The sequence below is a fragment of the Dendropsophus ebraccatus genome, chromosome 8, assembly GCF_027789765.1.
Source record: "Dendropsophus ebraccatus isolate aDenEbr1 chromosome 8, aDenEbr1.pat, whole genome shotgun sequence".
Classification (NCBI taxonomy): Eukaryota; Metazoa; Chordata; class Amphibia; order Anura; family Hylidae; genus Dendropsophus; species Dendropsophus ebraccatus.
The window spans coordinates 94550547-94575640 of record NC_091461.1 but is presented as its reverse complement, the minus strand read 5'-3'; the positions used below and the strand labels follow the sequence as shown (position 1 = coordinate 94575640).

The 25094-nt window shown below is 43.8% G+C and overlaps 2 protein-coding genes across 5 annotated transcripts in view; both read right to left on the bottom strand.

Annotated features, from left to right (window-relative positions):
* LOC138799639 (uncharacterized) overlaps positions 1–5178 on the bottom strand; it is a 40752-nt gene extending 35574 nt beyond the window's left edge. For all 4 annotated transcript variants that reach the window (XM_069981095.1, XM_069981094.1, XM_069981097.1 and 1 more), the window contains exon 1: positions 4512–5178. In XM_069981095.1, coding sequence (XP_069837196.1) covers positions 4512–4544 — 33 coding nt within the window. In that variant the 5' untranslated portion in view covers positions 4545–5178. The remainder of the gene's footprint in view (positions 1–4511) is intronic.
* A 32-nt stretch (positions 5179–5210) lies between these two features.
* LOC138799638 (transmembrane protein 176B-like) lies at positions 5211–19834 on the bottom strand. The gene is made up of 7 exons (XM_069981092.1): positions 19741–19834; positions 16426–16640; positions 14729–14842; positions 13667–13723; positions 13229–13468; positions 7845–7961; positions 5211–5417 (listed from the first exon to the last, which is right to left on the bottom strand). Exons 2-7 carry the CDS (start codon positions 16630–16632, stop codon positions 5349–5351), a joined length of 804 nt encoding a protein of 267 aa, XP_069837193.1. The 5' UTR covers positions 16633–16640; positions 19741–19834; the 3' UTR covers positions 5211–5348.
* Between the last annotated feature and the right edge of the window lie 5260 nt (positions 19835–25094).

Below are 25094 nucleotides of genomic sequence, written 5' to 3'. Positions count from 1 at the left end.
TTGCAGCAATCACTTTCTGTCACTTTCTGTCACCCAACCCCTAAGGGTATATGCACACTGGGCAATTCTCGAGGAATTGTAGCTGAAAGTTTTCAGGCAGAATTTAAGCCCCCCATTGACTTCTATAGGATTCCTCTAGCAGATCTACAGCAGAAAATTCTGCTCGGAAATTCTGCAGTGTGAACAACAGAGCAGAAAACCCATTGAACACAATGGGACTTTGCTCTGTACATATTTTACGGGAGGAATTTCAAGCTGAATTTTGAGCTGAATTTCAAGCTGAATTCCTCGCCTTTTCCTTAGTGTGCACATACCCTAAGAATGCAGGAAGTCAGATCCGCTCTACCAGTATATACAGATGTGGATAATAAGAGGGAGGCGCTTTAACCCCTGCAGGACCTTAAAGGAGCAGTCACAGCTTAGACATTTATGCCAGATCCACAGGTATTCCCTCCTGAATTTGGGGTCAAGATTATAACAATAACCAAGTGGGTTGCTTTTGTAGTTGCCATAGATTTACAGTAGATGGTAACTACAGAAACAGCATGGCACAGTGAGCCACAATGTTTCTGTAACTTGCAAGTTATGAAAACAAGGTACTATACTGTTTCTTATACACATCTATAAGAATTACAGAAACAGTATAGACCTACAATTCCCCCGCTACAGCTCACTGAACAATTGTATCGCTTGGTTGTTAAAGGGTTTATCCAGCGCTACAAAAATATGGCCACTTTCCCCCTACTGTTGTCTCCAGTTTGGGTGGGATTTGAAACTCAGTTTCATTAAAGTAAATGGAGCTTAATTGCAAACCACACCTGAACTGGAGACAACAGTAGAGGAAAAGTGGCCATGTTTTTGTAGCGCTGGATAACTCCTTTAATGATGGTCAAGGTAAAACCAAAGACTTTTCCAAGATTGTGGGCTTTGGAGTTACTCGGATATGTGTCCTGCAGATAATCAGCAAGCCAAGAAGAAGTCCTTAGATAAGAATAATGTACATAATGCATAGTGCTCTCCTTCTACACTGGACAAGGGACCAGTGGGTCTCAGTGCCGATCAGTGATGAAAGTCGATTGAGAGCAGAGAACATCTCAGTGGGGACGGTCCCTGTTGACATAAAATGGTTAAATAAAGAGACAAGATGGGATGAGAGAGCAGAGACGTACTTTTATAGGACTGGTTAATAAAACCATCCGGTCCAGGAAATTTATTTTGTTTGAATTGGAAAATAATAACCTCTTGAACTGTGGGCGAGTCCATACAGTGAAGACGTAGTTAGTCAACAAACTAATAGGAGAGGGAAATGTTTGGAGTATTTCAGGGTTGAAAGAAAGGTCATTAGAGATGAGCGAACCGGGTTCGGGTTCGAGTCCAGCGGAACCCGAACGATCGGCATTTGATTAGAGAGGGCTGCAGAACGTGGATAAAGCTCTAAGGTTGTCTGGAAAACATGGATACAGCCAATGACTATATCCATGTTTTCCACATAGCCTTAGGGCTTTATCCAACTTCAGCAGCCACCGCTAATCAAACTCCGAAAGTTCGGGTTCGGCTGGACTCGAACCCGAACCTGGGTCGCTCATCTCTAAAGGTTACATAAACTTTTATAGTATTCCACAAATGTTCCGGAAATTGTTTGAGGATTAACAACCTTGACCCCCTTGATTATTATAAAGAAATTGAATTTTAGTACAAGTCATCTGGGTTTTAAACGTATTCTCCAGTAGGTTTTTAACTTTATTTCTGTACTTAAAATATGAAGATTTGTTTTGTTTTTGTTTAGAAGATTAGAAATGTTGTACATAGGGTCATAAAGCTGTGAACGTAAATAACTTAAAGTGTACCTGTACCTTAGCGCTCACAGAGAGAAGGCAGTTATGTGATTGATAGACACATTGAGCCGTGACTCTCTGTACTGGACGGAACTCCTGTGTTTTGTCTGTTTTTTTTTTCAACCAGCACAAGTCAGGAAATCTGCCTTCAGGATTTCTGGTAAGTTCAGCTTTGCTTTAGGGCCCTATTCCACCAGACGATTATTGTTCGCATAATCGGTAACGATTAACGATCTCAAACGACCGCTATTTCGAAAGACCTGAAAACACTCATTTCCATGGAACAATAATCGTTACTTATGATCGTATTTGCGATAGTTTTTTCTTCGCTATTGCGTTCACATCTACCGAACGACGTCTTATTCAATGCGAACGATTTGCGAACGTTTTGCGAACGAGCAACGATAAAAATAGGTCCAGGTCTTATAAAGCGATCAACAATTTCTTGTTTGGTCGTTAATCGTTAACTGCATTTCAACCGAACGATTATCGTTTAGATTCAAACGATTTAACGATAACCTGAATGATAATCGTCCGGTGGAATAGGGCCCTTACAGCATGAAAACAACAAAAGAAATAATGAATGTATATTGTAAACTTGCTTTATATCACATCTACTGCTGATTTAGATTCTGAAAGTTATAACGACAGGTAAACTTTGAAGTGTCACTGTCATTTTACAAAAACTTATGACATATCATAGAGACATGTCAAAAGTTTTGATCAGTCCCAGTCTGAGTGTTCAGACCCTCACCATATCATGAGAATGAACTCATGACCACACAAGGACCACACTTCAGCCTGGGCTGCTCCCCACTATGTTCTAGTGGAAGAGTTGGGCCCCATAGACATACATTATGAGCCCGACTCATCATGTGACACAGAGCCAGGAGGAGATCATGCTGAGCGCAGACTTCTCTCAGCTCTTTCTCCCAATCTGTACAGTTGTAAACGCTCAGACCGGGACTGATCAAAACTTTTGACATATCTCTATGACATGTCAAAAGTTTTTTGAAACAATGGTGACACTGTAATGCTCTTATAGCATCACCATTACAAGAACTCTTTCTGGTATTCTCCAGGGAATTTCTTTTATTTAGAATTATATCTATGGCAGCGGAATGTTTTCTCTCCAGAGGCCATTGGAAGACAAATACCTCTAATGACTGCTTTATGAGAGCACTACAGTTATATAAATATCCTCGGATATGTAAAAACGGAAATACTCCATAAGGAATTTTAGCACGGAGATTGTTGGAGAGTTGGAAAAGATTAAGCTGTTTATCCACCACGGTGAAGATGTGGACTTAATAGGCTGTTCAGGGATTATAACAGAGGCTGATAGTTATGGTCCACTCCCAATAGTGGCAGATGACATTCGTAGGAGAAGGCATATGTCCACTGTTATTAAAGTGGATGTACCATCAGGTACATCCTCTTTAATCTGACCCATGGATCGAACGGCGCCATCACGGGGAAGCCGATGCTGCGGTCTGTTTTTGGAACCGCGGCCCGGTTCCCGTGTACAGCGCCGTTCTATCCACGGGTCCCGGGCCGGTGCTGAAGCACAGGGGTTGGGCCGGCCCACCCCCAGTGGGAGGGAATTCCCTCCCCTCTATGACGCAGCTCTATTGATTCTAAAGGAGCCGCGTCATAGAGGGGAGGGAATTCCCTTCCATTGGGGGCGGGCCGGCCCAACCCCTGTGCTTCAGCACCGGCCGAGGACCCGTGCATAGAACGGTGCCGTACACGGGAACCGGACTGCGGTTCCAAAAACGGACCACAGCATCGGCTTCTCCGTGACGGCGCCGTTCGATCCATGGGTCAGATTAAAGAGGATGTACCTGATTGCACATCCTCTTTGAGTCAATTCAGGAATATAAATGGTGTGAATGGAAAAAAAAGGTAAAATGCTTCTAAAATTTATGGAGAGGTAGGTAAATGTTTTTTTTTTTGTTTTTTTTCATTTCCAGCAGGACATGCACTTTATATGCAATACATACACTTATGTATGCCCTGTGCATGATTATTCTGATATGATGGTAGAAAAGTGCATTGCTATTAACCCCTTTATGCTCTGAGCTGTGCACAGCTCAGTAACTTGAGCTCAGGAGCCGAGATTGCATCATAGCCGGTGAGGACTGGTGGCTGTCAGCAAATGACTGACAATAGCATTCGTGCCAAGTCAGTCTTTGTACCATTAAAAGGGAACCAATCACGTTGAAAATGGCTATTAAGCTGGGGAAATGTGCTGATAAATCACTCAGCACACTTCCCATATATATGTCCCTATATCCTCCATCCCTGCAAACGAAAACTTAAAAACTTGCTTTTACAGATTGCCTCGCCATTTAGTCATATAGACGTTGGGCTGTTGGAAGTTAGTCATGTCGCCTGGGCTGCAATGGATGACGTCAGGGCTTCCCTGGAGCTTAAATAACGCCCTTCAGGCCTGGAAGGGCGTGATTACATTGCCGAACTGCCCAGGGGACCATGACTACCTAGCCCACTACCCAGATGTCTACTTGGGAGTCATTACCATACGGCGACCCAATCTGTAAAAGTAAGTTTGCTGAGTGATTTACCAGCATATTTCCCTAGCTTAATAGCCATTTTTAACGTGATTGGTTCCCTTTAAATGGCATAATCAAGACTGCACTTAAAGAGCTTACTGACCTTTCCTCTTGATGTCCAGGGCCAGAATGCCATCTCCACAACACAATCGCCTCATGCCGATTGGTTGCTGTGGCTGAAGGTCCTGCCTGTGTGTAATACTGGTAAACCGCTCATCTCTTTCTACAAGTGAAGGGAAATCTAGTAAATAGAGTCTAGACCAGAAAATGAGAACCAAGTATAATCTCTCATTCTTCAAATTAGTTACAAATATTGAAGGCAATTGAAATGTGATTTTTTTTAAATTACATATTGTAAATACACATCAGGACATCAGATACAAAGGATTAAATAGACAATCAGCTGGCATGTAGCAAATATATATATATATAATTCAGAAATGCTGAACTAGTAGATAAAAACATACATTCTTAGGCCGAGAAGATGAAATATGTAGAGCTTTAACTGAGTATAAAATGCAGCTGCACAGTCTAGCTTTACACTCCCCCACCCGCTCTATTCAGACTGTAGACCAGGGGTGTGAAACTCAGGCCCTCTAGCTGGTGCAACACTACAATTCCCATTGTCCCTGGACAGCCAAAGCTTTAGCATTATTTGATGTCTGTGACATCACTAATGACAGCACTAATGGTAACTTCCTTACAAACATGAAACTGATGCATCATGGGAGCTAGAGGTATAATATAAGGTGGAGCTGTCAGTATTGATAACTGTGATAATATTGATAATTCCCAGCTGTGTTGGGAATAACTAACCATAAAGTAATAACTATAACATATCAGAAATGATAGACAAATATAGCGGATTGTATGAGCTCAGTGGTAAATCATTTATAATTCACACATGATTAGCAGATTCTGCCTCTATGTCGTCTTCTTCTTAGGCAATGATGATGTTATCAGCAAGAACTGGTTTAATCAGGGGGGTAGTGTCTTCCTCCTCAATTCTCTGTAAAAGATGACACATGGATGTTATGTTCATTACCATGACAATGATATGTAATACATCTGACCAGTACAGAGATCCATCCAATGATAGATCCATTCACAACACTTTATACTACCTCCAGGACTGCTGATAGTATAAAGTATATTTGGTTTAGTTATGGGATACTGCGGGGCATGCCAGTGTATTGGGGGTGACCCGAGCCTCTGCACAGTAACATCCTCCCTCCCCAGGCAGCTGGTGAGTCTCCTATGCAGCTGAGTGCACTGGCTGCCTGGGAAGGGAGGACATTACTGTGCAGGAGCTCGGGTTACCCCCAATACACTGGCATCCCCCACAGCATCCCCTAAGTGCACCCCCAATTACACTTTACACTACCAGTAGTCCAGGAGGTGAAGAAGAGCAGCCCTAGAGCTCCTGCGCGATGATGTCCTCCCACTACAAGCGGCCGACGCGCTCAGTTGCATGGGAGACATGTCAGCTGCCTGGAGAGGGAGAACTTCACCGTGCAGAAGCTCCAGGGCTGCTCTTCTCCTCCTGGACTACTGGTAGTGTGGTGCACTACGGGTGACCGGTCACTTGGGTACTTAGCAAAGTGGTCGGAGTGGAGTTGTAACCAACCCAGACTATCGGTACCGCCACCCACAGAAAGGGGAGATGACCCAAGGATGTCCCGTTAGTATAAATAAATCTTCTTTACTGAGAGAATACTGAGAGAGTACAATAGCTGATAGCAGACTGTAGACTTGATGGAACAGAATAAGTACTGAGAACCTTTAGGGTAGTACAGCCCAGAACAGTAGAAAGGAGTTTGTGCTTAAAGTTCAGAGTAGTGGAGAGGATTGTGTGCTGAGAGTCCCAACCTACGGCAGAAGTGTGCTCTGCCGGAACTTTAGAAGAAGAAGAAGTAGAAGAAGAAGGAGACGTGAAAGTAGACATTTACTTGTGCCCGTGTTTTGACCTTAACTGTCGTGTACCACCTGTTGCTCCCCTGTGTCGAGTGACCCGTCCTATGAGGGTGACATAAGCCCCAGACTTTATTACCTGAGTTGAGCAAGGTGGCCAAATTACCTGGGTACACCTGCGCTGCAAGATAGAATACATAGGTTTATAGCAACTTTGCTCTATCCGGATCAATTCCTCTTGTTATAAGGATACTGTCCTGCACTTTTAGACTTGTTCTCAGCATGGGTTGGGGGTTCTCTGACTTTTCCTCTTCTTGGAGTATCTTAGCACTGCATAGTGTGTGGAAGTGCAGCTTTCAAGAAACTGGTGTCTGCGTCTCCCATGTTCATCACCTCACCTCAGACTACACTAACTGACTTGTTCTGGAGTGGGGACCTGGCAAAGCCAGGGCCCAGCTGGACTACAGCAGGGACCAACTTCCTACAGGAGGTGTAATGTGCCCTGAGAGTGGTGGAGAAGAAAGCATAGAAAGAAAGAAGTTTAGAGATAGGTAGAGAAGAAGAGGAGGTTCTCATTGGTGTACAGGTTACAACAAATAATAACCCTTTAGTTACCTGCAGCTGTGCAAAAATACAAGTACAAATACATACAATAGCAACATCTTGTGGCAGAACTTAGGTACTACTTAGGTACTAGACTTTTGTGAGGGGTGTAACATACTAGTAACACCCATGGTGGGACACCACAGTAGTATGAAGTGTAATTGGGGGGGTGCACTTAGGGGATGCTGTGGGGGATGCCAGTGTATTGGGGGTGACCTGTGCTCCTGCACAGTAACATCCTCCCTCCCCAGGCAGCCGGTGAGTCTCCTATGCAGTTGAGTGCACCGACCGTCTGGGAAGGGAGGGCATCCCTGTGCAGGAGCATGTGGGGGATTCCAGCCATTATAATGGGAATCCCCACTTCTTTGAGCCTTGGTATCTGAACACCTTAATAACTGTCAGCTGAACAATCGTTCGGCATTTCAGTACCAGTGGCTAAAGAAGCTGGATGAAGCCCTAGCTGTATCCATGTTTTCCATGACTCCCTAGCGCTGCATTCAACTTCTTCAGCCATCGATATTCAAATGCTCAACGAGCGATCTCGAGCATGCACAAGTTGCACTCATCTCTTCTTAGCTGTTCTTAAATCAAATGGTGACTAATGTAATACATGGACATGTGGGACCCCTCTATGGCTTCAATATACCCTAATAGGGCTTAGAAAGAGTGTTTTACTTCTTTGATTTACCCTTTTGGGCGAAGTTTATATACATACAGAATATACTGTTATGGAAAGAAGTTACAAAAATCTCAGCTCAATAAGAAACTGTAAGCAAGTGACGTCATGGCTATTTACTATGTTCTTGCATCATGTCACTAAGATCACACTATGGTCATAACGTAAGGATGACACAAAATCAGAACTGCTAGTTAGATATTTGCATCCCTTATTGCAGGATTATTGTGATATCGGATCACTTACCGGCAGTGTGCAGGAACGGAAACAGGACCTCAGTCTACAGCCCACACTAAGGATTGAGAGGCAAAGAGCCCAGATCATCAGCAGCAAATTTAGAATTATGAAGCCAGTTTGTAAATTCTGAAAAAAAAAATATACTTTTTAAAACAAATAAGGGAAGTTTGTAGTTACAGAGAAGTTCACGTCCACATTCACTGTAATTTTCTGTATACCATCATAACTAAAGATGAGCAAAGCAGATGAAAACGCTTTTTATCGAGCTTTGTGAATTTGTGAATTGAATCTTAAAGGATTTCATTAAAACAGCCAAAACTATAGTAGCTACAATACTGGGACTATTACAGAAGGACAAATTTGTTAAAGCATGTTGTTGTAAAAGGGTAAAAAATCGGAAAATCACAATTTAAAAAAAAATGTCAATCATCTAATTTCCGCCATTCCTCTCCTCTCTGTCCCTATATCACTCTATTAGTCTCTCCCTGCTCTGCTCTAACTGCCTGCTGCCATCCTGCTCTCTACTCCACACACAGCCAACTGGCCGCCTCCATTACCGCACCTCCTTATATAGGGGGGAGGGGGAGGTGCTGACATCACAGGGGGACTGCAGCTGATTGGACGGGCACTAGGGATAATGGTTAATCCCTTTCTCCCTCCCAGTGACGCTCCAAACAGCATGTGTGGGCACCATTTTGTTTTTTTGTGAATTTCCATAATGAATCAGCAGGAATTCGCTTCACAGGACGAAGCAAATCGTTAGCGTGATTGGCAGGAAATCTTGATTTGCCAGATTTGCTTTGTTCATCTCTAATCATAACCGTGACAGCAGCTCCCAAACATCTCAGAACGGACACATTCAGATTCCGAGGAGCAAAAGAGGTAAATCTCAGTGAAGGGCTTACTTGGTCCAGCCATACATTTCCACCAAAGTTTAGCATTATATGGCAACCAGGAAAATGAACGGTTACACATATAATACTTTGACAACATAGATGCAATGCAATTCTTGTATATATAGGAAAATGGTGGTGGTGGTGGGTGGTAGTCTATATACATATCTTACCAGGGCCGCTTTAACCAGAGGGCACATGGTGCACGTGCACGGGCCCACTGGTTAAAGGCCGGCCGTTGCTATGTGCGACCAGTGCGGTCGCACAGGGCTCCGGCCACCAGCCTGCCAGGGGGGAGCGCCATGGATGGGTAATCTACTTACCCCTCCATGGCGCCCCCTGCAGGGCCCCCCCGCCCGCCCGCTGCTGCTGCGGCGGCGCTTCAGCGCTTCAGCAGCAGCGATACTGACAGAGAGAGACCCATTGGCTCCCTCCCTGTCAGTCACTCTTGTGGCCGCACTTCCTGCGGTCACAAGAGGCCGCACTCTCCCTCTAGCGCCCGACGTCACTGGAGCGTCGGTGCAAGGGTAATGGGAGGGCAGCCTCTTGTGACCGCAGGAAGTGCGGCCACAAGAGGGAAGAGAAGAGGAACGCGTGGACCCAGGTGAGTAAAAGTGTTTTGTTTTTTTTTTATGTTATATGGGAGGGGGAGCGCATATAATATTGGGGAGCACAGGGGGCTATATACTATGGGGGAGCACAGGGGGCTATATACTATGGGGGAGCACAGGGGAGCTATATACTATGGGGGAGCACAGGGGGCTATATACTGTGGGGGAGCACAGGGGGCTATATACTATGGGGGAGCACAGGGGAGCTATATACTATGGGGGAGCACAGGGGAGCTATATACTATGGGGGAGCACAGGTAGCTATATACTATGGGGGAGCACAGGGGAGCTATATACTATGGGGGAGCACAGGGGAGCTATATACTATGGGGGAGCACAGGGGGCTATATACTATGGGGGAGCACAGGGGAGCTATATACTATGGGGGAGCACAGGGGGCTATATACTGTGGGGGAGCACAGGGGGCTATATACTATGGGGGACCACAGGGGAGCTATATACTATGGGGGAGCACAGGGGGCTATATACTATGGGGGAGCACAGGGGGCTATATACTATGGGGGAGCACAGGGGGCTATATACTATGGGGGAGCACAGGGGGCTATATACTATGAGGGAGCACAGGGGAGCTATATACTATGGGGGAGCACAGGGGGCTATAAACTATTGGGTAGCACAGGGGGCTATATACTATGGGGGAGCACAGGGGAGCTATATACTATGGGGGAGCACAGGGGGCTATATACTATGGGGGAGCACAGGGGGCTATATACTATGAGGGAGCACAGGGGAGCTATATACTATGGGGGAGCACAGGGGGCTATAAACTATTGGGTAGCACAGGGGGCTATATACTATGGGGGAGCACAGGGGAGCTATATACTATGGGGGAGCACAGGGGGCTATATACTATGGGGGAGTACAGGGGGCTATATACTATGGGGGAGCACAGGTAGCTATATACTATGGGGGAGCACAGGGGGCTATATACTGTGGGGGAGCACAGGGGGCTATATACTATGGGGGAGCACAGGGGAGCTATATACTATGGGGGAGCACAGGGGAGCTATATACTATGGGGGAGCACAGGGGGCTATATACTATGGGGGAGCACAGGGGGCTATATACTATGAGGGAGCACAGGGGAGCTATATACTATGGGGGAGCACAGGGGGCTATATACTATGGGGGAGCACAGGGGAGCTATATACTATGGGGGAGCACAGGGGGCTATATACTATGGGGGAGTACAGGGGGCTATATACTATGGGGGAGCACAGGTAGCTATATACTATGGGGGAGCACAGGGGGCTATATACTGTGGGGGAGCACAGGGGGCTATATACTATGGGGGAGCACAGGGGAGCTATATACTATGGGGGAGCACAGGGGAGCTATATACTATGGGGGAGCACAGGGGGCAATATACTATGGGGGAGTACAGGGGGCTATATACTATGGGGGAGCACAGGGGAGCTATATACTATGGGGGAGCACAGGGGAGCTATATACTATGGGGGAGCACAGGAAGGCTATATACTATGGGGGAGTACAGGGGGCTATTTACTATGGGGGAGCACAGGGGAGCTATATACTATGGGGGAGCACAGGGGGGCTATATAATATGGGGGAGTACAGGGGGCTATATACTATGGGGGAGCACAGGGGAGCTATATACTATTGGGGAGCACAGGGGAGCTATATACTATTCGGGAGCACAGGGGAGCTATATACTATTGGGGGAGAGCACAAGGGCGCTATATACTATTGTGGGAGAACACAGGGGGGCTATATACTATTGGGGGAGAGCACAGTGGGGCTATATACTATTGTGGGAGAGCATAGGGGGCTATATACTATTGGGGGAGAGCACAGGGGGGCTATATACTATTGTGGGAGAGCATAGGGGGCTATATACTATTGTGGGAGAGCATAGGGGGCTATATACTATTGTGGGAGAGCATAGGGGGGCTATATACTATTGGGGGAGAGCACAGGGGGGCTATATACTACTGGGGAGAGTGCACAGGGGGCTATATACTAATGGGGGAGCGCACAGGAGGGCTGTATATAACTGGAGGAGCACATGAGGGTCTATATACTACAGGGACACCTTAAAACTATGGAGGCACAGAGGGGTGTAACTATGTAGGGGTACAGAGGGGTGTAACTACTGTATAGGGGTACAAGGTACCTAACTACTGTATGTGTTGGAGCCTAAAATATTTGTCTGGCAGATTCTGGAGAGAAGATTCACAGCCAGGAGAAGACTTCAAGGTGGCCCAGGCTGGATGGAGAGAAAAAGAAAAGGTGACAGAGTCTGATCGGAGAAGACGCCCCCGGTGAGTCACTGGATGTAACTGCACTCTGTTATAGGGTTGTAGTGTTAGGGTTTTATGTAGTATGTAATCACTGTATGGTGGAAATAGTGTTATAAAGTAACTACTGTATGTATTGGGGCTCTTGATACAGTGTGGGGGCAAATTCAGTACATTATACAATGTGCCGAAAGGGAAGGGGGGGGCCCACCAATGTATTAAAACGGCCCTGTATCTTACTATTAAACTTTTTGTACCACCATAAATGTTAGGAGCCTAATTTCTGAGGTTTAAAGCCACCTAGGAAGTCCTGGCAGTGACAGCTGTTTCTCTTGATATTTAATGTCAGAGCTAAGATGGCACCAAGTCTAAGGGTATGTTCATCTATGGAATCAGCGCGGACTTTCTAGCAGAATTTGCGCCAGGGACTCCGCTTAAAGTTCCACCTGTCTCATTAATTCAATAGGATGTCTCACGTGCACTCCACCATCTGCCTAAGAATTTGACATGTCTCACTTGCAGACATCCTATTGAATCAACGGGACAGACGGTACTTCAAGCGGAGTCCATGGCGCAAACTCCGCTTGAAATTCCGTGCTGATTCCTTAATATGAACGTACTCTCAGTACTGAAACCCATTGAAATTGTGACTTATAGCTGGTGGCATGCGAATTTATAATGGAGCCTAACTCCTATCAGTTAGCGCAGGTGTCCAGGTGAGGAGATAAACGTGTGGCCACGCACTGTCTCTGACTGTAACTAATGATTCAGGGTGGGGGTGGGGGGTCTCAGCATTGAAACCAAGTGGGATCTTAACAAGTTAATATGTTTTACTACCAAAAAAATACCTTTTTCTCTTTTTTGCTCTGCATTAGTATATTCTAACCCTTACATTTATCTATGAAGTTGTGTGAACACTCGCTTTTTGCAGGGTGAACTGTAGTTTCTGGTGGTACCATTTTAAGTTTTATTGGGATGTTTATTATGACATCTATTGAGGAGGATAGACAATGATATGTTTTAACATTTTGGACATCTCCATGGGCATTAAAGGGGTTATCCAGCGATAATCTCTTTCTTTCAAATCAACTGGTGTCAGAAAGTTATATAGATTTGTAATTTACTTCTATTTAAAAATCTCAAGTCTTCCCATACATATCAGCTGCTGTATGTCCTGCAGGTAATATTGTATTCTTTCCACACTTCTCTCTGCTGCCACCTCTGTCCGAGACAGGAACTGTCCAGAGCAGGAGAGGTTTTGTATAGGCATTTGCTACTGCTCTGGACAGTTCCTGTCATGGACAGTGGTGGCAGCAGAGAGCGCTGTGTCAAAGGAGAATTGTATTGCTATTTACTATCTGATAGTTCTACTCGGTGGTTAGCACTCCTTTAATATTTCCCCATGTTTAAATGGGTTTCCTCTCCAATTTACCATTCTTGAGTAAAGTTTACAGAGAAATTGCATTGTACCTGTAGTTAAGCACTGATTTAAGATAGATAGATAGATAGATAGATAGATAGATAGATAGATAGATAGATCACAAATTTCATGAATTAAAAAAAAAAAAAGATATTATAACACTGATACTGAGATGAAAAATAATGATAACCTCGAATCTCCGAAATCCGTCTTTGCATCTATCCAGGTTATAGTCATATTCATAATTATTCTGATATATTGGAGCCCGGGTTGAATCCCAGTAATTCCTCTGGCTTTTACCAATACTAGTACAGATATTATCTCCATCGAATGATCTCCACTTTAAACTGTCAACATCATTAGACGAGATGACCACTCCCGCAATAGACACACCAAAGTTGACTACCAGAGAAATGAAGGCAAATGCCATCTATGTAGGTAAATGGGAAAAGACAAGATATTAGTGATAGCCTTATACACTATGGAGGCCACAACCAAACCCCCTAAACCATTTGCTTCTTCTCACCCCCGCCCCCCCTTTCCCATCACATTTTAGGAAGTTAAAGGGTGTTCTTGAATCTTGCACTCACCCGGGTAGTTAAGTTTATATAGAAAGGTCAATACTTACCAAGATTTTGTTGGGGTGTTTGAAAGCCAGAAGATTCAGTGCTCCGGATACAAGGAACTATAAAGAATGGTCAATAGGTAAAATGGGTTCCCGAAACAAACAAGAAATGCACCTTAAAAAACATCCATGTTTTTGCAAAATTATATACCAAACAGCATATTTAAAACCAGGTCTACCTCCTCAAGGTATTAATTATAGACTAGGATAACATAGAAGTCCACCACACTATTCAGGCCCACATATAAAATGTATACATTTGGTCTGTTTAGCACTGTGGGCACTGCATGCTGTACAGTTTAATACCTTTGTTTCAGTATCCTGATCTATAACTGGAGCATAGGTACATATTTAGATGTGAACTTAGTTATCTGTTGTGTTTTACATGTATAATAACTCATTCAGGAACAAACTGATTTTGGCCTTCAGGACCAGAGCCCATTTTTTAAATCCAACCGGTTTCACTTCATGCGGTTGTGGCTACATGATGCTATAACTTTTGGTTTTGATTCTGAGATTTATTGTGTGTGCTTTTATTTCTACACTTCACTTTATTGTCCCACCATGGGGACTTCACTATGTAATTGCCTGATTACAGGTATATTGCATTGCAGTGCTGATCAGCACTGCAATGCATAATGTCTGTAATAGGCAAAGCTGATCAGACTCAGCCTTAGGCTGAGCCTGATCAGCTTCCGTAGCTGAGACACCAGAAGGCTTCAGGGAAGCCTCCTGACATCACAGCAACCATCAGGGCAGTGCGATCTCACTGCATAGCCGAGATACGGGCTCGGCCTGAATCTAGGCAGTTGCGGCGGGTCCTGGATGGGCCCCCCCATGGATGACACGGGCGCAGCTCCTGTGCCCATGTCATCCCTGCACGTACCGACACGTGAACTGGCGGGAAAGGGTTAAAGGGGATCTGTCAACTGCGAAACAGCACAGCAGAGCTCTCATTTTTATAAAACCTGAGTTGGTGAAGAAGAGATGTCTGTGTTACACATTTGGGAAGATGGATATATGATACATATGGTACAGATGGATACATAATATAATGATACTTACCGGAAATCCTACCCAGAAGTAGACCCCTGAATAGAAGACTTTCCAGTCTGGATGTACAACGTTTATAATAATGGCCAATATTACAAAGATCAAACCCAAGGGAATATAAGCGACCTAGATCAATGGGAGACGACTTGATTATATATGCACCATGTCTTTCGAATCAACAAAATTTATTGTGACAAATATCATGTATCCTATAAATGAAACAATGCTGGACAATAACTTTAAATTATTAAGTCAAATAAAGCTTTATTGTTTACCACAACAAATATATATAAAACAACATTTTAAAAAGGAACATTTATAACATATTTATAGGATATGTGTATATTTCTGATGCGTATGGACATTGGTTACTGGGTTGAGAGTCCTTTTTAGGTTACTTAATCCTTGACAAATATCATAGCAAATGTACAAAAATGTCCATTAAGAGACAGAATAAATGAGAGAATCGGTCAAGAATGACCATTCCTCCCAATAAAGAAGGCCACCCAACTGCCCAACCCTTCTCGGTGCACAGCCTACTAAAGTCCCTTCCCTCCCATACTGCGGTATACACCTTTTTTGACAGGTTGCCAATGTACTGTATGGTGCTGACGTAGGGGGGGAAATGTGATAGGAAAATAGAAGACGTAAGGAATTTTTGTGAGGTATCCAGACTTTTATTGCATATCCATATGCAGTGTAAGAGCGTGGCCGGTCCCCTTGTGTGTTGCCATGGCTGGGGCTTCAACGCCCCCGCCAGAATGGTTTTAGGAGCAAAAACGTCTCACACCGCCAGTCAACTCTGAATAGGAGTTGGGGGGTTGGAGTCTATGCCGCAATCACGGTATGGGGCCGAGACTCCAGCCTTCATAAGACTTCTCCCCTCATCATCCTCCTTGCCTGTGATAGAGCCTCATATTCTGAATTTACTCTTGACCTAGCGACTACTCCTGATTTGTATTCCTGGTTCCCTGACTTTCTGGCTTGATTTTTTACTTCCCCCTGGATCACATTTTTTGTAATGCGCAGACCACTAGTTGCCAACCTGGACCTCTGACTATAAACTTTTGTGTTTTTGTCTGTCTTGTCTTCATTGAGTGCTCACTCATACAGGTTAGGGACTGTCGACCAGTTGTCCGCTGCTGCCTAGGGCAGTTGAGGCAATTAGGCAGGGACAGCAGGTCGGGTGCCAGTGCCAGGGAAGCAACTATCCTTTGTCATCCAGTTCCCTAACACTGACATTTATTCATTTAAACCATGCACGAGACCTGCACGAAACGCACTAGTTTATTTACTCCCATTATGGAGTTTTAACTTTGGCCATGTAATAAAAGTCTAATTTTAGCTTTATGCACCGAAGTGCTGGATTCTTCACAAAAATTACTTTTTTTTACAGGTTGCAGTTGGCTACCATTTTGTTTTGCGTACCCACCTGTAAATGCACCTATGCTGAAAGATATATTTGGGGTGAATTGACCACCATTTTTCTTATATGTGTATGATGGGAACACAGCCTAAGTTGGCCAGCCTAAGCGAAGGAACTCACTAAATATTATGCTTCCAGTAATCTGTTCACCTTGTATGGTACACTGTCAGAATTGGCCTATAACATAGCAAAATATAGGCAACTTATACTATACTTGAACCAAGAACTCTATACGAGAAAGAAAATATACATCAATGTAAGATGAGCAGAATCCTAAGTTTACCCCAAAGCCTAAATGGGATCCAGGACCAGACAAACGGGAGGGCTCTATCTTTGGCCCACTTTTCTTCATGTCCTGTAAAACCTTAAAGGTATCCAACAAGCAGTCAAAGGCAGAACGCTGGTTAATGTTGATGTGTACCGCAGTTCCCTCTGGAGTCTCACAGGAGACATTGCCATCTTTGGTCTTCACAGTGCTTGTCGCAGTCATGGTACAAGCTTATGGGAAATAAAAATGAAGAGGAAATCAATGTAAAAAAGATTGTCTCAAATTTTATAAAACCAGTCATTTATTTTTATAACAAATGTGTTCATTGTACTATAGTAACCATACATTATGCATACAAGATAGAGTTACAGTTTGTTTAATTCATCCCATTATTATAGACATACAGATTGTTGATATATTGGTCAAAACAGTTTGGACTTCTACATTTGTCACAATTAGCCTAGTGAACTTTGGAAACGGCAAGAGCTGGAATCTTGTCCTTGACATGTGTCCTTGTTACTGTACATTTATAGGGCACTATATACTATCAGCATAGGACATTATGGAAAAAAGAGTCCCTGCCCTCCTGCACTTACACTTTGTGCGGTGTGGAACACTGCCTGTTCTTGTATGGGATTCCATGCGGCGCCGCAAACAACTGACATGTCGCAACAAAAGACCTGTCAGTTCACACAATGAAGCAAGCGGCTCCGGCCGCTTGCTTCATTGTGTACTGTGAAGTTCTGATGCGGGCGCATCAGAACACTGTGGCCGGGAAGATCATCCGGACGGTACTTAAGTGAATGATCTTTGCAGAAACCAGCCTTCACGGAACGGCCGGTCTCTTACGTGGTGGGAACATAGCCTTAAGCAGCCAGGTATACACTATGGGGTAGATTTATCAAGCAGGTGTAAAGTAGACCTGGCTCAGTTGCCCCTAGCAACCAATCCGATTCCACCTTGGAATCTGTTTGGTTGCTAGGGGCAACTGAGCCAGTTCTACTTTACATCAGTTTAATAAATCACCCCATATATGCCTCACTGCACCCTTGGTGGACCCTCAACCTCAGCGGGCAAATAACTATCAGGGAAATGTGATCACTTTACAGGCAGGACAGAACTTCTGGGCACCAGAGGGGACGTTGGTAAAAAACAAACAAACTCAGATAAGATTAGTATATACAGACACATATCAATGATCAGAAACAACTAGAAATGCTACATTACATTCCATTTACATTATACAATAGGCTTAGGGGGTTATGAGGCCGCAAACCAAACAGAAAACAACACCACCAGCTCTGGGCGGCAGCCATCTTGGAAGGTATTCTGCAGATAAAGACTGTCCTCCAGTTCAAGTAAAGTCACTGTTGCACCTCAAAGCCTCAACTTCCTGTTGTTTGCTTTATTCCGCACCTCGTCAACATCAAGGGTGTCTCCATGAACACCTCAGGTAGCAGTATCAGGGACTACAGAGTCCATCATCACCAACCAAAACACCTAGGTGCTGTCCCCGCTTTAACCTCTGTGGCAGCCTTTGACAAGGATTTATTATCATTCAGCGATTCTCTCTCTACTACACCAGGGGACTAAAGGTCTCCATACACCTTATATGATTGTTCAGCTGTCAGTTATTGAAGGCGTGAGGCAACCTTTACTCTGGTAGCAGTGTGGTTGTCAGACTATATGGTCATTCCCCTAAAAGCACTGGTGTTGCAGTGATGGTAGTCATCCCCCAGCCCCACACCATGTACACCTTGAATCAGGTGACCTGGCTTGTATGGATCAAAAAAACTTTATACTAGGACACCACAGCAGCTGCTCATTGGCTGGGCAGGAAAAGGCTTATGCCAATCGGAGCTCTGTGACAGCAATGGTGGCGGGGGCCCAAGGAAGGTAAGTATATGTTTTTTTCCCCCATGCACAAATATAAAAATAAAATTGACCACCAGATAACCCCTTTAAATATATCACCATAACAATACACTGTATAAGGATACACTGTATAAGGAATCTTAATTTGCAAAGTACACACCTGACCATCACAGAATACCACTAAATAAGTCATACAAGTAACAAATGCTGCAATACATCCAGGCCATAACCACATAAAGAGACATTGAAGATTGACAGCCTTTATTATCTTAGGTAGTTATATGTTTATCACAGGAAGGCTTACATTCAGATAAGTGAATATTACACAGTGCCCTTTTTGAAATCTCTATACAATAACCAGTATTACCACCATACAATGCATACAGTAGTAGATGCCATCTCCATATAGAACATACACAACATATAAATAATTACAGTGCAGTTATATCCAGTGATGTCTTTTCTAATCCCTCGTTTTTCTTCTCCACCCAGACCGCCATAATAACTTCAAGCTACAACCAGTCTCGGCAGACTTTGCTTCCCCAACATCTTTGACTCCTCACTATTACTGTACCACCCTACCCACCTTTACCCAAAATTCCTATCCATTGAGCCCTAGATAGTAATTGTGCCCCATACAGTATTAACACCCTATATGTTTGAATCAATCCCTTTGGGTTGCCCAGCAATAATTTCTCCCACATTTGTGACCTGTATCGATTCCACATGGTAAGTGGCACTTTTGTTGCCCCCCAGCCATTGATGCCTCCTCTCCGGGCTACATTAACTTTGCATTAGTGGTTACGTTTATTGTGTATGTCATACACAAAGGACAACAATGTACTGTATAAAAATAAATGCTAAACACGGCTTCTGCTGTGTGCTATACAGAATAAATTTTCCATTGACATCGCATTAAAAAAAGAAACTAATTGGCGGCATTTACTTTTGTTTCTGTGTATACAAAATCAGGTTTAGGCCAGGGACCTACACGACACTGTGGGTGCTGAGGACATCAGTGGTCTGGTGCTGTGCAATAACTATATTTTTTTCGCCTGCATCAGGTCTGGGCATCAATGGCTGGGTATCCCTCTATAGTCTTTAATTGTATTCATGTTACAGTTAAAAGTGGCAGTCATCTCCTGGTTCCAAAGCAAACAAATGCATGCCAGATGCAGCTCTCGCACTCGAGATAGCAGGCCATGTACCCATAGCACCATACTGATAATATCCTACTCTATGAGCAATGTCTGGTCTTAGAGAGTGGATCTCAGAGGCTAAAGAGAGAGCACAGTGTAGTTACATGACTTGGGTGTATTGAGCTCCATCTATGTAGCACCATCTATATAGAATATATATGTAGCACCATCTATATAGAATAAGGACAGTCCTGTAATCTTCCCTGTGTTACAATCTATATATAGTAGCATCACAGGATAGCTCACCCCTCCTTACCTCAGCTCACACGCACTCAGTGTAATTGTCTGCCTCCGAATGCAGGAAGTCAGATCACCTACCAGTATATACAGACATTGATAAGAGGGAGGCGCTTTAACCCCTGCAGGACCTTAAAGGAAAAGTCACAAGCTAGATATTTATGGCATATCCGACTTGGAGACCCGCACCTATCTATAGAATTGGCACCTTCCCTACTTGATGTAGTCACCGGGATTGAAAAAAAAAAAATAGTCAAGTGGGTTGCTCTATATTGCTTTTTGTAGTTCCCATAGACCCATAGACTTAAATGGTAATTAAAGAAATTCTACAGCACAATGAACTACACTGTAACTACTATGTAAAAACAGAATAGATTATTGTGCTATACTGTATTGTATTAATATTTATAAGGGTTACAGAAACAGCTGTTTTCATAGTCTTCACAACTTTTGGTCACCACATCCTCCCCCGAGCACTTGTATAGTTTTTAATGATGGTCAAAGTCAAATAACTTTTATTCAGATATTAAAATATTTGTGTTCTGGTTCAATGTTGTATTCTACCACCATCATTGTATATATTTGCCCATTCTGGATTTGAAGATAAGGCGGCACAGAACAAGTCTGGGCAACACATCCATGCCTTGGCCCCTTCAGTTTGATGGTCACATATCCCCTGAGGAGACCCCTTAGCAGGTTCAAAGGTAGGTATGGAAGAGCATCATTGAATTATTTCAACATATCTAGTTTACACTGGGCTATGGGTAGAGAATCTTTGAACCCAACCTATCTATCAGCTGCCTATGTTGCAATACACCTGACAGTAACACTGGGTGTACCATAGGTTAATTATCTGCTGCATGCATTTTTGGTCATGTACTATATTATATTTGCCCTTTGGAGCATTACTGTTATCTGATGTGCTGTTTCCCCCTGGAGAATATCAGACTATTGGTCCAGGAAGTTTATATACCAATGTAGTGCCCCAGTTGCCTCACTAGGGCCTGCCCCAAGGGGACATAACACTGTGCGCTTGCCCCCTTGTGAAAATTAGGGTATAGTAAGAAGGGGCAGGTTTTGGAGCGGGGTCACCTTTATAAGGGCATCAACTTTGCCTAGGTATAGGAAGATCAATATCCACAATAAGGCATGCATCTATAGGCCCTTGTTACCTTTCCCTTCCTACATCATAGGACTAATGTATAGGGACATAGATCAGGTTGGATTTATTTAAGTTCTGAAGCTCCCATTAAATTTAATGATCTGTCACTTCTCCCAATTATGACGTCTCTGTCTCCCAATCAATTGTGCTGATATCTGCAGTGTAGGGAAGGGCCTGAAGGGATATCAAAGGGATGGATCCTGTAAAGAGACCACCAAACTACCATATCAAGTGGCCCCTTCATTCAATATCGGACTCCTTTACGAGTCTGATAATATGACCAGTAAAATAACAAAGCCAGGTATCCATCCACAGACAGCTGTTTCAGGTGTTGCCCCTCATCAGTGTGCAGCAGGATTCTGGCTAGGTGGGAGCAATGTCTAGACGAATTTGCATATTGACTCAAGGGGACACTTGATATGGTGGTCTTGGTGGTCTCCCTAAAGCCACCCCTTTGCCAGGTCCTTCCCTGGAGGAGTATCCTGCTAGTCCCATGTTTTGAGACTCGTAACTGAGGCTACGCTAATCTTTTCTGCATATTGATGTTTCCAAGGAGCAATGAACCTAGGATTTCAATGTGTTGAGCTCTTTATCCAGCAGCTGACAGTGTCTTCTTTAGCTAGTCTCCCTGAGATCAGGGATCTGGTTGCCATATTGGTCTACTAGGCATTGCTCCCACCTAGCCAGAATGCTGCTCCACACTGATGAGGGGAAACACCCGAAACAGCTGTCTGTGGATGGATATCTGGTTTTGGTATTTCCTTGGTCATATCATGGAAAGGCAGACAAACAACATATATGGACAAAGAGGGGTGCTAATATAGTGTAGCATGGAGAATATCAGTGGTAAAATTACTTAAAAGTGGACCAAACTAACCTGGTGGTGTTGTGCAAACCTTAGGCACAACACTAGTTTTTGTTATATCAGTCGGTTGCCTGGCCTCTGGTTCTGTGCTCCCGGCACCCGTACTGATGCCAAAGCACAAAAATGCAGTTTGGAATTGACCATTGGACCATACATACAGCCACGGTGCAAGACTCGCAAAATAACTCCAAGGACCTCAAGAGTGTCTTTCTTGGGCGTTTATTCACACTAGGCTTAAAAATTAGCGTTGCGTTTCGGTGTCGGACTGACACCTTTATCAAGCTCCTCCTCGATGCAAAACCCCAAGTCCTGCCAAACGCCAAGGCATTGTGGGGATAGAGTACCCCACACTGTCCACCAGTCATCTGGTATCCCAAGGCTTGAGAGATAGGAAGTGAACGCCAGGGAGCAGAAGACTTTAGCGGTGCCCAAGGTTATTTAGTTTGAAAAAAGATGTCTTAAGGGGGCCACACACCTTCAATAACTAACGCCCAAACCATCATCTGGCCGTCAGTTATCCCTGATGCCTGTAGCCCGTTATCCCCATACCCAGGAATTTTTCTGCAGCGTTTCTGTGCTCTCTCTAGGGAGGGGTAAGCTGCAGCCAGGCAGCTCGGGCCTCAGTTTATCTCTCCCAGAGAGGGGGGGATGGAGAGTGATTTTGTATCACGTCCGACTCCTATCACCACTGACATAATCGGTCATGGTCTTTTGTGAGAGTCCTTATACTGATGGCCAAACTCACCACAAGTGGTGGGTACAGCTGGCAAAATTATAAGGTGTATTGGGTCAAATGTGCTTACAATGTACAAATATATGAATGAACAGTACAGAGATCTTTCTAGTGATCTTTTTACACCTAGGCCTGTAACCATGACAAGGGGGACGTCCAGAGAAAAGAAGGTTTAACCACCAGCACAGACATGGATTTTTTACTATGGAAATCTCCAAAGACCATGATGTCACTCAAGAAGTTGTTAACACAATCCAAATGTTCAGCAGGATGAAGTCACATGACTGTATCCTGAATGCTTTAGGTTGTGTTTCCATAAGACTAACCTATTGGAAGTCCAGTGACGTGTTAAGAGACTTAGGGTGCGTTTACACAGACTGATTTATCTGACAGATTTTGGAAGCCAAAACCAGGAATGGATTTGAAAAGAGGATAGATCCCAGTCTTACCTTTATGACCTGATCCCTGTTTATAGTCTGTTCCTGGTTTGGGTTTCAAAGATCTGTCAGATAAATCTGTCTGTGTAAACGCACCACCACAGACTATTGCTGCTCCACTGAGAATTCTGGGAAGGAAAGGATATGCAAAGTAGCTCTCACAACTCTTGAGCAAAGAGATGTCCCTTCAAGTCAAGTCTCACTCAATCTGGGAGTCTTAAAACATTGGCGGGGATTATTATGCTAAGCGAAACAATCTGTCCAAAGGGAAAGATTTGCCATCTGCAGACAGCTGTTTCGGGGTTGTTGCCCCTCTTCAGCGCAGAGCAGGGTGTTGGCTGGCTAGTAAGAGGTGTATCGACGTGGATCGAATGGGTCCTTAACCCGTTCCCACATTAGTCAGTAGCTGTACATCCTGATGCGGGAGGGGTGGTTCAGAGGCGCGTGACGACCCCGCTGTGAAACGTCGCAATCACAGCTGCTATCTGTAGCCTGGGACCGCGGCTATTAGCGGGCGCATTCCGATCGCCGCGCCTGCTAGTTATACATTTTAATGCAGCTGTCAAAACTGACAGCTGCATTTAAATGTATTATGTCCCCCTTTCCCTGGTGTCTAGTGGGGAGATCTCCCCCCCCCCCACGATGCCATCACAGAGGGGAAATCCCCTCCTCCAGACCACAGTAATACAGCAATTATCTAATGGATCATTGCTGTATTAAGTATACTGCAGTGATCTCTATGGGAGATCATTGCAGTAATAATAGTGTTTTTATTAGTAAAAAATCCCCTCCCCTAATAACTTTTATTAAACTATTAAACTTTTTAAATTCCCCCCCCCCTCTTTTCCCTTTTTTTTTTAAATAAATAAAAAAATAAACAAACATATTTGGTATCACCGTTTGTATAATCGCCCAAACTAATAAATTATTACATTACTGATCTCATATTGTAAACGGCGTAAGCGCAAAACCCCGCCAAAGTGCAAAATTGCTAATTTTTTGTCACATCAAATCCAGAAAGATTGTAATTAAAAGTGATCAAAAAGTCGCATATATGCAAGCAAGGGAAAGTACAGATCATGGCGCAAAAAATGATACCTCACACAGCCCCATAGACCAAAGGATAAAAGCCTAATAAGGAGGGTCATAGAGCAATTTTAAACACATTTAGTTTTTTTTAAAAAGGTTTTAAATTTTTAAAGGCATATATAACATGTCAAATGAAAAAAAAAAAAAATTTTTCAAGTTCACTGCACAAAATTTTTATGGTTTCACAGCATACTTTATGGAAAAATGTAGTCTGCTATTGTAAAGTACAATTAGTGGCGCAAAAATTAAGGGCTTATGTGGGTCTGTAGGTGAAAAAATGCAAGCGCTTTGTCCTTTTAAACACAAGGAGGAAAAAACAAAAACGCAAAAACGAAAATGTGCCCGATTCTGAAGGGGTTAAAGAGAATTAGTACAACTTTGACCCACGTAGATAGACCTCTCACTAGCCAGCCAACACCCTGCTCTGCACTGAAGAGGGGCAACAACCCTGAAACAGCTGTCTGCAGATGGGAAATTTTTCCTTTTGGAGAGATTGTTTGGCATGGCATAAAACCCCCAGTCAATGTTGTAAGACTCCTTGATAGAGTAAGACTTCACTTGAAGGGACATCCCTTTGCACAATAGGTGTGACAGCTATTTTGCATATCCTTTCTTCCCATATTCACGTTCAAAATGCTTTTTAAACTCGGTCAAAACTGCAGCCTGGCCTTACCGCTGTAAAATGGAAAGGTCAGCTGCCATCTGCAATAAACTGCAGACTGCAGACAAGAGTCATGCTATGTCTTGAAGAGGGCAGTCATGTTTTTTTAAGCTTGGCTAACCCCTTTAAGGCTTGTTTCTATGTGGCAGATTTGTTCTATATTCCTACTGCACTAACTACCTTATTCAGATACAGGAAACAAGTTGGAGAGAAAAGAGATGGACATATGCCAGATATAGCACTATCTGTGACCTGCCAGCCTCTCCCCTTTATAGTCTGTGCAGTAACACAGACTTTTTGGCATTGGTTGTTAAGAATTATTCAGGTGATGTCATTGTGTTTTATTATTTCTTTGCACAGCAAACAAGGAAATAAGGCTGTGGTGAAAGGACCTTTCACACAGAGAGATTAGCTGACAAACAAGAA

Coding starts and splice junctions, on each gene's coding strand:
- LOC138799638 (XM_069981092.1), bottom strand. CDS start 16,632: ATGACTGCGACAAGCACTGTGAAGACCAAAGATGGCAATGTCTCCTGT. Junction 14,843..16,425: donor GATCCCATTTAGGCTTTGGG/GTAAACTTAGGA, acceptor CCATTGATCTAG/GTCGCTTATATTCCCTTGGG. Junction 5,418..7,844: donor TCCGTTCCTGCACACTGCCG/GTAAGTGATCCG, acceptor CATCTTTTACAG/AGAATTGAGGAGGAAGACAC.